This window comes from Oncorhynchus keta, unplaced genomic scaffold (genome assembly GCF_023373465.1).
Source record: "Oncorhynchus keta strain PuntledgeMale-10-30-2019 unplaced genomic scaffold, Oket_V2 Un_contig_8237_pilon_pilon, whole genome shotgun sequence".
NCBI lineage: Eukaryota > Metazoa > Chordata > Actinopteri > Salmoniformes > Salmonidae > Oncorhynchus > Oncorhynchus keta.
Genome location: NW_026289937.1, coordinates 1 through 12,343, shown reverse-complemented (window position 1 = coordinate 12,343; position 12,343 = coordinate 1). Strand labels below are relative to the sequence as shown.

At 46.8% G+C, this 12,343-nt stretch overlaps 1 protein-coding gene across 1 annotated transcript in view; it reads left to right on the top strand.

Moving 5' to 3' along the window:
* The window catches only part of LOC127926777 (solute carrier organic anion transporter family member 1C1-like), a gene marked incomplete at its 3' end in the record, with an annotated part of 36,681 nt that extends 30,926 nt beyond the window's left edge, over positions 1-5,755 (top strand). The window contains exon 3 of the mRNA XM_052512403.1: positions 5,614-5,755. Within this exon, the coding sequence (XP_052368363.1) occupies positions 5,614-5,755 (142 nt within the window). The remainder of the gene's footprint in view (positions 1-5,613) is intronic.
* Positions 5,756-12,343: the final 6,588 nt, after the last annotated feature.

The following is a 12,343-nucleotide window of genomic DNA, read 5'->3' as shown; positions in this document are numbered from 1 at the left end:
CCGTCCACTAGCCTGTTGAAGGGATTCCTTGACGGCCCTCCAGGTTTATTTGGAGCGCTGCACCAATTCCTCCAACGCAGGAGCCTCGGTCTGGCTCGATGCCACGGTGCCAGGACTGGCTGGTACCCCAACACACTGAAAGGGGGACACATTAGTAGAGGAGTGGCGTAATGAGTTCTGGGGCCATTTCAGCCCAGGGGATGTATCTCGCCCACTCCCCTGGCCGGTCCTGGCAGTACGACTGCAGAAACCTACCCACCTCCTGGTTTACTCTTCCACCTGCCCATTACTTTCGGGTGATAACCGGAGGTCAGGCTGACCGAGACCCCCAGACGCTCCATGAACGCCCTCCATACTCGGGACGTGAACTGGGGGCCCCGATCAGAAACGATGTCCTCCGGCACCCCGTAGTGCCGGAAGACGTGGGTGAATAATGCCTCCCCAGTCTGTAGGGCTGTTGGGATACCGGGCAACGGGAGGAGACGGCAAGACTTAGAGAACCGATCCACAATCACCAGAACCGTGGTGTTGCCCTGAGACGGGGAAGGTCGGTCAGGAAATCTACGGATAGATGTGACCATGGCCGTTGTGGAACGGGAGGGGTTGTAACTTCCCTCTAGGAAGGTGCCTAGGAGCCTTACTCTGGGCGCATACCGAACAGGAGGAGACATAAACCTTAACGTCCCTAGTCAAGGTAGGCCACCAATACCTCCCCGAAGGCTCCCCACTGTCCTCCCCACCCCAGGGTGACCCGAGGAGGGTAGGACGTGAGCCCACCGAATCAGTTGGTCCCGAATACCAAGCGGCACGTACCTCCGCCCCGCCGGACACTGAGGAGGCGCGGGTTCAGCCCGTAATGCCCGCTCGATGTCCACCTCCCATACCACCGGTGCCATCAGCTGTGAGGCCGGAAGGATGGGAGTAGGTTCGGTGGACCTATCCTCCGTGTCGTAAAGGCGGGACAGTGCGTCCGCCTTCACGTTCTGGGAGCCCGGTCTATATGATAAAGTGAACCGAATCGAGTGAAAACATGGCCCACCTTGCCTGCCGCGGGTTCAGTCTCCTAGCTGCCCGAATATACTCCAGATTTTGGTGGTCGGTCCAGATGAGAAAGGGGTGCTTAGCCCCCTCAAGCCAGTGTCTCCACACCTTCAGAGCCCTGACCACCGCTAACAACTCCCGGTCCCCCACATCATAGTTACGCTCCGCTGGGCTGAGCTTACTCGAGAAGAAAGCGCAGGGGCGGAGTTTTGGTGGCGTACCCGAGCGCTGTGATAGCACGGCACCCACCCCAGCCTCGGACGCGTCCACCTCCACTATGAATGCTAGAGAGGGGTCCGGAATGCGCCAACACGGGTGCATCCGTGAACAGCGCCTTCAACCTGTTGAAAGCTCTGTCCGCCTCTGCTGACCATCGCAACCGCACCGGGCCCCCCTTTAGCAGTGAGGTAATTGGAGCCGCTACCTGGCCAAAAACCCGGATAAACTCTCTGGTAGTAGTTGGCAAAACCCAATAACCGCTGCACCTCTTTACCGTGGTTGAGTCGGCCAATTGGCGCACGGCCTTACTGCGGTCACCCTCCATCTCCACCCCCGAGGTGGAAATGTGATAACCCAGAAAGGAGACGGCTCATTTGGAGAACACACACTTCTCAGCCTTGACGTATAGGTCATGCTCCAGCAGTCTACCAAGCACCTTGCGTACCAGAGACACATGCACGGCGTGAGTGGCTGAGTAGATCAGAATGTCATCGATATAAACAACCACTCCCTGCCCGTGCAGGTCCCTGAGAATATCGTCTACAAAGGATTGAAAAATGTCTGGGAGCATTTTTTAACCCATACGGCATGACGCAGTACTCATAGTGGCCCGATGTGGTACTAAATGCGGTTTTCCACTCGTCTCCTTCCGAATACGCACCAGGCTATACGCGCTCCTGAGATCCAATTTTGTGAAGAACTGCGCTCCCTGAAAGGATTCCACTGCCGTAGCAATGAGAGGTAGTGGGTAGCTGAACCCCACTGTGATTGCATTTAGACCTCTATAATCAATACACGGACGCAATCCTCCCTCCTTTTTCTTCACAAAAAGAAACTCGAGGAGACGGGTGAAATGGAGGACCGAATGTACCCCCTGTCCCAGAGACTCTGTGATATATGTATCCATAGGGACAATGGGTACACGTGACTCTTGGGAAGCGCAGCGTTTACCTGAGATCTATCGCACAATCCCTTCCTGGTCGATGTGGTGGTAATTTAGTCGCCTTCTTTTTACTAAAAGCCTGAATCGACTAGCGCCCTATGCTGGGAAGAGGGGAACATTTTAAGAAAAAAATCAAGACAAACATGTGACCAACAGGGGGTTCTGGGTGAGTTTGGTGCTGACTCACCTGGGGTGATCGAGAAATGTTCCGCCTGCCATCTCGACTCCCAGACGGACCCCCAGCACCGATCGGCCGTGTGTCCTCTCCGACCACAGTTGGTGCAGAGAGAGCCTCCTCCGGTACCGGGCAAAGCGCCTCCCAACTCCATCGGAACAGGAGTGGAGATGCCGGGTGGTGGAACACACAGGACCCTTCTCCGAACGCCCGCGGGCAGCCAGCAGATTGTCCAGTCGGATTGACATGTCAATTAGCTTATCCAAGGAAAGAGCGGTGTCCCGACACGCTAGCTCCCTGCGGACGTCCTCATGGAGACTACACCTGTAGTGGTCGATAAGGGCCCTGTATTTCCACCCGGATCCTGCTGCCAAGGTACGGAACTCCAACGTGTAATCCTGGGCGCTCCTTTTCTCCTGCCGAAGATGGAATAGGTCGTTCTCCGCCGCTCGGCCATCTGGGGTAGTGCTCCTTAAGAGTGTCTGGGCCATTCCAAACTGCATTTGCCCACTCCAGAGCACGACCCGTGAGGCAGGAGATGAGGACATTCACCCTCTCCGCTCCTGAGGGAGAGGGTCTGACGGTGGCCAGGTACAGTTCTAGCTGGAGTAAGAACCCTGGCACCCTGCTGCCGCTCCATCATAGACCCTCGGGAGCGTAAGACTGCTGGAGTCGGGAGATGGGGAGTCCTGAGGAGGGGGCCAAGGTGGAGAGAGGAAACCGCTTCTCCCATCGGTCCATTCTCCCATCACCAGATCCATCGCCGTTCCGATCCGATGGAGAACGGTGGTGTGATGTAGAACCCTCTCTTCCATCGATGGGAGGAGAGTGGCTGTTGCTCCTGCTGACTCCATTCCAGAGGTGCGGGATTCTGTAACGGTCTGAGTGTAGTGGGTGAGGAGTCAGGTGCAGGAAGCAGAGAGTTCAGGGGAGTGCTATTTTAATGCACTGAGAAACGCTGAACATAAGCCAACCCTCACAAAAACACAGGGCGTACTGAACAAACAAATGCCCCAAACAGGGGCTAAACTGTCCAGGAAAAAACCCACAAAATGGGAAAACACAAAACCCATAGACGTGCACACAAGTACACCAAACAGATGATCACAATAATTAATCCCGCACAAGGAACCCTGCGGGCCGGCTGACTAATAAAGCCTTACTACCTAACTCAAAACAGGTGCACTCAATCAGCACATGAGGAGGGGGAGGAAATAATCAGTAGCAGCTAGTAGGCCGGGCGACGACGACCGCCGAGCGCCACCCGAACGGGAAGGGGAGTGTCCTTCGGTCGGAGTCGTGACAACGTATTCGGACACCGCCTCCTTTCTTTCTTTTCTTTATCTTTCTTTCTTTCTTTCTTTCTTTCTTTCTTTCTTTCACAGTGCCACAGGAATGTCTGTATAATGTTTGGGTTTTCAGTTATTACAATGCCAAAGACATGCTCATTTCAATGTGTACTAGAAGAGTGTTGTGGTGCTTTTCAAAAAATATACTGAACAAAATATAAACGTGCAACAATTTCAAAGATTTTACTGAGTTACAGTTCATATGAGGAAATCAGTCAATTGAAATCAATTCATTAGATCCTAATCTATGGATTTCACACAAATGTGAATACAGAATACAGGCCTAATAATGGGCCTCAGGATCTCGTACCTGTATTTCTGTGCACTCAAATTGCCACCGATTTAAATTTAATTTTTTCCGTTGTCCGTAACCGATTCCTGCCCATACCATACCTACACCGCCACCAAAACCTCTACCCCACATAACGCCATACAAATAGTCTGCGGTTGTGATGCCAGTTGGATGTACTGCCATATGCTCTAAAACGACTTTGGAGGCAGCTTATGGTAGAGAAATTAACATTAAATTCTCTGGCAACAGAGCTCTGCTCTGGTGGACATTCCTGCAGTCAGCATGCCGATTGCACACTCCCTCAAAACTTGAGATATCTCTGGCATTGTGTTGTGGGACAAAACTGCACATTTTAGAGTGGCCTTTTATTGCCCCCAGCGCAAGGTGCACCTGTGTAATGATCATGATGTTTAATCAGCTTCTTGATATGCCATACCTGTCAGGTGGATACATTATCTTGGCAAATGAGAAATGCTCACTGACAAGGATATGAACTAATTTGTGTACAAAATGTGAGAGAAATAAGCTTTTTGTGCATATGGAAAATTTCAGGGATCTTTTATTTCAGCTCATAAAACAATGGATCAACACTTTACATGTTGCGTTTATATTTTTGTTCAGTGTAGTTTCCCGGGCTAGTCTTTGATGTGGAAAAGCCCATGGGAATGTGGACGTGCCGCTGTGAGAAGACAAACATTACTCATTGTGAGAGATGGGTGTTGCTAGTCGGAGTGGCCCAGAGCGGGAAGACTGATGCAATGGATGCTGGAGCTCATCTTTCCTAGCCTAGTCCCCGATCTGTTTGTGCTATCTTGCCATCACCTTGTCACTAATTTCCAAACATGTTTGGCACGACAGTTCCATAAGGACATCAGAAACAGACTGGGACACACACGGGGTTCTTCAGCAGTCCCAATAGGATAACACTTTTGGTTCCAGGTAGAATCATTTTGGGTTCCAGGTAGAATAATTTTGGGTTCTACTTGGAGCCAACAAGGGTTCTTTTAAAGGATATCCTATGGAGACATCCGAAGATCCCTTTTAGGTTCTAGATAGCACCTTTTTTTCTAAGACTGAAGGCCAATCCATAATGTATAAGTTCCCTCTCCTAGTCAAAACCAATCCTTTCTTCATCAGTTGCTAGGGTTGAGTCATCGGTCTCTCACATAAGGAGCCATCTTAAGTCTGATGTAGACCCTTAATCCTCTCTTTGTCCGGGTCTTCCTCAGTACCCTGTAGTTACAGATACACTCTGCCTTCCTCTCAACCTCCATCCCCCTTTTCCCTTTCCCTCTTCTATCCTCCTCTTCTCTGTGCTGATGATGTAGGCCTAGTTGAATATTAAACAGGAAATGTGATAGCAGGAGCTAAAATAGGCTAATGAGCCTATGAAAAGTAGAGCTGTGGTGTACATTAGAGCAACACAGGGGTAACTCTCCCCTCTCTCTGACGATGAAAATCTGGATACAAGTACAACCCGATATGTATTAATTATTAACAACCAATCTCTTTCTCCCCATCCCCTTTCTTCTACTGTATGTCTCACTTTCTGCCGCCTTCCTTTCTCCTTTCTTTTCCCCCTCATGCTCTTCAGATGTTCCTTGTGGCTCTGTCGTTTGCCTACTTTGCCAAGGCCTTGTCTGGCAGCTACATGAAGAGCACAATAACCCAGCTGGAGAGGCGCTTTGACATCCCCAGTTACCTAACAGGCGTCATCGACGGGAGCTTTGAGATAGGTAAGTACGTGTCTGCGTCACAGGTCCCCATCCCCCATGTCCTCACCTCGTCCTCATCCCCAGGGCTATTTTGGGCTTCCGTTCTATCCATGTTGTTGTGAAAGAGAAGAGATGTGAATGAATGAATGGGTCACCAAGGCCTTCTAGGAAGTCTCATTTATCAGGTGAGTGTGCACACAAAACTATCAACCTTGTGTGCACCAGATTTCCCACAAAGGTTAGTATTTATTAATTTTGAACTTGTGGGAAAGTGTACAGCTCAGACCATTCGTACGCACAACTTCTAGTGGTCGATAAATTGTATTGCAAGCAAATGTTGTTCTTATGGGGGAGATGGTGTTTGATTGCACAAGAATAATTAATTTAAAAAATTCAAACATCTGCTTAATGATAAAACAGATGCATTAGATGTTGTTAAGAAGATAGCATAGCAGCATGTAGCCTAATATATTTATTTTATTATTTGGCCTAAATCATAATCATATTGCAGGACATGTCTCTCCTTTTCTGACATGACTGGTTTATTCCCTGCTACAGAAGAAATATTAGGCTACCATTTATCCAACGCTCATTCAATAGCCAAGCGTCCTCAAAAGTAAATAGACCGGTAGCCTACTTAAAATATTTGACATTATGGGAGGCTACAGTATTGCCGTGTGGTAAGAGGGCAACATCATAGCCTATTTCATCTCAGAGCCTATACCAAGGAAGGAGATATAAACACAATGATGTACTGATAAACAAAATATTGAACAACAATTTGTGTTTTGATTAGGAGGTGTTGGCTGAAGCATTTACTTCTAAATGGTTTGAATAGACAATCAATCTTGCAGAATGCGCGGCCAGTGTTTGGCTCTGGCTATAGGCGCCATGCAAGTCACTGAAACATATTCTGCCTACACCTTTACAGAAATCTGATCAATCTTACCATTGCACCTTCTTTGAGAAACTGTCATGGCCCAGTTCAATCATCAAATTCAAATCAAAGTGTATTGGTCACGTACACAGATTTGCAGATGTTATCGCATGTGCAGTGAAATGCTCATGTTTCTAGCAGCGAATGGCGCCGTTTCCCCTACTGTGTGGATTCCGTCTCTATGGGTTTGGTTAAGGTTAAGGGGTCAATTATATAATTTGTCATTTTGCAGTGTCCTCGTAGAGTCTCCTTCAGCCCAAGCTTTAGGAGTATATAGAAACACCTCTACCTCAAGCCTTTCTTTGGGGGGTCAGCTAGATCAGCGTTAATAATACAGACAGATTGTGGCTTCCATCAATGTGTACTTGTCTGCATATTTTCCAAATTATCACACATAATTTCCAATCCCCATGTATTTCTTATATGTATATAAAATATATACACTACCGGTCAAAAGTTTTAGAACACCTTCTCATTCAAGGGTTTTTCTTTATTTGTACTATTTTCTACATTGTAGAATAATAGTGAAGACATCAAAACTATGAAATAACACATATGGAATCATGTAGTAACCAAAAAAGTGTTAAACAAATCAAAATAGATTTTATTTGAGATTCTTCAAATAGCCACCCTTTACCTTGATGACAGCTTTGCACACTCTTGGCATTCTCTCAACCAGCTGCAGAATGCTGTGGTAGCCATGCTGGTTAAGTATGCCTTGAATTCCAAATAAATCACAGACAGTGTCACCAGCAAACACCATAACACCTCCTACTCCATGCTTTTACGTTGGGAAATACACCATCTCACAAAGACACAAAAATCTAAAATTTGTACTCATCAGACCAAACAACAAATTTCCACCAGTCGAATGTCCATTGCTCGTATTTCTTGGCCCAAGTAAGTCTCTTCTTCTTATTGGTGTCCTTTGGTAGTGGTTTCTTTGCAGCAATTCGACCATGAAGGCCTGATTCACACAGTCCCCTCTGAACAGTTTATGTTGACATGTGTCTCTTACTTGAACTCTGTGAAACATATATTTGGGCTTCAATTTCTGAGGCTGGTGACTCTAATGAATGTATCCTCTGCAGCAGAGGTAACTCTGGGTCTTCCATTCCTGTGGAAGTCCTCATGAGAGCAAGCTTCATCATTGTGCTTGATGGTTTTTGCGACTGCACTTGAAGAAACTTTAAAAGTTCTTGAAATTTTCCGTATTGACTGACCTTCATGTCTTCAACTAGGGGGCAGTATTTTGATGTTTGGATGAAAAACATACCCAAATGAAACTGCCTATTTCTCAGGCCCAGAGGCTAGAATATGCATATACATGGCAGATTGGGATAGAAAACACTCTAAAGTTTCCAAAACTGTCACAATATTGTCTGTGAGTATAACAGAACTGATATTGCAGGTGAAAACCTGAGGAAAATCCAACCAGGAAGTCTCTCTGTCTCTCTGTTCCATTGCATGCCTTCCCTCCATTTAAAGGGATATAAACCAGATTCCTATGGCTTCCACATGGATTCATATGGCTTCCACATGGTGTGAACAGACTTTAGACATAGTTTCAAGCTTTTATTATGAAAAATGAGCCTTCCCTCATTGACATATATATATATATATATTTCCTTCCTTTATTTATTTATTTTCCCCTAACCCTACCATCCTTCCCCTAATTGGAGTAAACTAATGGAGAACAGCACTTGGGCTTCTACTTCCAGCTTATACATACTATGCATTTTACAGACAGAGTACATTTTACAATAGTTATCTTTTGTTTGTTTTCAGTCCCATCCTTCAGCTACCCTCAACCCCTCCCATCTATCCCCGAAGACAATCTGATATTGATTTCTATTTGCCATATATTCTCCAACTGTGCTGTTTCACTAAAGTTCTGAACCTGAACTCAACAAAAAGAAATGTCCTCTCACTGTCAACTGTGTTTATTTTCAGCAAACTTAACATATGTAAATAGATTTGCCAGTTCTTGCAAGTTCCCAGACATTTCTGGGGGGAATGGCCCTAGCCCTCACCCTCCGATCCAACAGGTCCCAGACGTGCTCAATGGGATTGAGATTCGGGCTCTTTGCTGGCCATGACAGAACACTGATATTCCTGTCTTGCAGGAAATCAGGCACAGAATGAGCAGTATTGTTGGTGGCATTGTCATGCTGGAGGGTCATGTCAGGATGAGCCTGCAGGAAGGGTACCAAATGAGGGAGGAGGATGTCTTCCCTGTGACGCACAGCGTTGACTGCAATGACAACAAGCTCAGTCCGATGATGCTGCGACACACCGCCCCAGACCATGACGGACACCCCCCCTTCAAATCGATCACGCTCCAGAGTGCAGGCCTTGGTGTAATGCTCATTTCTTCGGCGATAAACGTGAATCCAACCATCATCCCTGGTGAGACAAAACTGTGACTCGTCAGTGAAGACCACTTTTTGCAAGTCCTGTCTGGTCCAGCGAATCTGGGTTTGTGCCCATAGGCGACGTTGTTGCCGGTGATGCTTACAACAGGCCTACAAGCCCTCAGTCCAGCCTCTCTCAGTCTATTGCGGACAGTCTGAGCACTGATAGAGGGATTGTGCGTTCCTGGTGAAACTCGGGCAGTTTTTGTTGCCATCCTGTACCTGTCCTACAGGTGTGATGTTATGATAATTTCGTTATCAATGTTCATAAACTTCAAGTAATCTACTCAGTCTTGCAACCCAGAGTTTGTAAGATTCTGGTTGAATGAAACAGACAAGAGTCCCAGCTTACAATAGTCAAAATGTTTATTCACGAGAGTACTCCGAAGTCCATTATACAAAGACTTCCATTTTATACCTTGCTCCTTACTTACGCACATACTTCCACACAAACAGTAGGTATCCTACGCACATACTTCCACACAAACAGTAGGTGAGTTTTATCCTTCTCCATAGTTCTCACCACTGTGTATCACTACCCAGCCGACAGTTCCATTCCGCCGAGATTAGGGAAACCTTGAGATGTACTCCCTGTCCTATCATAAGTTTCTCAGAGTTCTCGCCAGGTCGGGTCAAACACAGTTTAATTGTTCTCTGTATTTTCTTAGGCACACGTATTTCTCTCCCTTACAGGTCTCTACTGAGCCTAGTTGGACTTACATTTAATACTTCAATTATTCCTTATACATGCTACATAAACTATAATCCCTAATAGTTAGGTTTCAGGGTAGAATTATTTAATCATTATCTTTAAACATATAAATTATTTTATCGATCCACCCTTAATGACTAAATAATACACACTGATATATCAAACACTATATGGAAAAAAAATGTTATACAAGAATGAACCAAACCAATACCTGTATTTACATTCAATACTCATCAATGACTGTTCTAGGCCTATGTCCAATTATAACTCTTCCTGTTAGGATTTTCATCATAATCTTCATGAAAGGAACCGTCTGTCTAAACATTGAAGATAGTCTCAACTAACATTGGCTGCTCGTGGTTAAAAGAAACGGAGCCATCTCCTAGGCCTGGAGATCTGTATTCGTCCTCCCACTGGTCGGAGCTCGAATCGGTCCGTATCTCACCATCTGTTGCGTCATTGACCTCTCCAGAGTCCTGGAAATGAGACCTTGCATACACGGAATCAAACAACGTCCACACAATTCCAACACAGTCATACAGGTGAAGGTTCAAATCAAATCAAAACTAATTTTATTTGTCACATACACATGGTTAGCAGATGTTAATGCGAGTGTAGCGAAATGCTTGTGCTTCTAGTTCCGACAATGCAGTGATAACCAACAAGTAATCTAACTAACAATTCCAAAACTACTGTCTTATACACAGTGTAAGGGGATAAAGAATATGTACATATGATATATGAATGAGTGATGGTACAGAGCAGCATACAGTAGATGGTATCGAGTACAGTATATACATATGAGATGAGTATGTAGACAAAGTAAACAAAGTGGCATAGTTAAAGTGGCTAGTGATACATGTATTACATAAGGATGCAGTCGATGATGTAGAGTACAGTATATACGTATGCATATGAGATGAATAATGTAGGGTAAGTAACATTATATAAGGTAGCATTGTTTAAAGTGGCTAGTGATATATTTACATAATTTCCCATCAATTCCCATTATTAAAGTGGCTGGAGTTGGGTCAGTGTCAATGACAGTGTGTTGGCAGCAGCCACTCAATGTTAGAAGAAGAAGCTGTTTTTCAGTCTCTCGGTCCCAGCTTTGATGCACCTGTACTGACCTCGCCTTCTGGATGATAGCGGTGAACAGGCAGTGGTTCGGGTGGTTGATGTCCTTGATGATCTTTATGGCCTTCCTGTAACATCGGGTGGTGTAGGTGTCCTGGAGGGCAGGTAGTTTGCCCCGGTGATGCGTTGTGCAGACCTCACTACCCTCTGGAGAGCCTTACGGTTGAGGGCGGAGCAGTTGCCGTACCAGGCGGTGATACAGCCCGCCAGGATGCTCTCGATTGTGCATCTGTAGAAGTTTGTGAGTGCTTTTGGTGACAAGCCGAATTTCTTCAGCCTCCTGAGGTTGAAGAGGCGCTGCTGCGCTTCTTCACGACGCTGTCAGTGTGAGTGGACCAATTCAGTTTGTCTGTGATGTGTATGCCGAGGAACTTAAACTTGCTACCCTCTCCACTACTGTTCCATCGATGTGGATAGGGGGTGTTCCCTCTGCTGTTTCCTGAAGTCCACAATCATCTCCTTAGTTTTGTTGACGTTGAGTGTGAGGTTATTTTCCTGACACCACACTCCGAGGGCCCTCACCTCCTCCCTGTAGGCCGTCTCGTCGTTGTTGGTAATCAAGCCTACCACTGTTGTGTCGTCCGCAAACTTGATGATTGAGTTGGAGGGCGTGCGTGGCCACGCAGTCGTGGGTGAACAGGAGTACAGGAGAGGGCTCAGAACGCACCCTTGTGGGACCACCGTGTTGAGGATCAGCGGGGAGGAGATGTTGTTGCCTACCCTCACCACCTGGGGGCGGCCCGTCAGGAAGTCCAGTACCCAGTTGCACAGGGCGGGGTCGAGACCCAGGGTCTCGAGCTTGACGACGAGCTTGGAGGGTACTATGGTGTTGAATGCCGAGCTGTAGTCGATGAACAGCATTCTCACATAGGTATTCCTCTTGTCCAGGTGGGTTAGGGCAGTGTGCAGTGTGGTTGAGATTGCATCGTCTGTGGACCTATTTGGGCGGTAAGCAAATTGGAGTGGGTCTAGGTGTCAGGTAGGGTGGAGGTGATATGGTCCTTGACTAGTCTCTCAAAGCACTTCATGATGACGGAAGTGAGTGCTACGGGCGGTAGTCGTTTAGCTCAGTTACCTTAGCTTTCTTGGGAACAGGAACAATGGTGGCCCTCTTGAAGCATGTGGGGACAGTAGACTGGTATAGGGATTGATTGAATATGTCCGTAAACACACCGCCAGCTGGTCTGCGCATGCTCTGAGGGCGCGGCTGGGGATGCCGTCTGGGCCTGCAGCCTTGCGAGGGTTAACACGTTTAAATGTCTTACTCACCTCGGCTGCAGTGAAGGAGAAACCGCATGTTTTCATTGCAGGCCGTGTCAGTGGCACTGTATTGTCCTCAAAGCGGGCAAAAAAGGTTGCCCACAACACAGTGATTATGACATTTTTCCATTTCCCAAACATACTGTCAA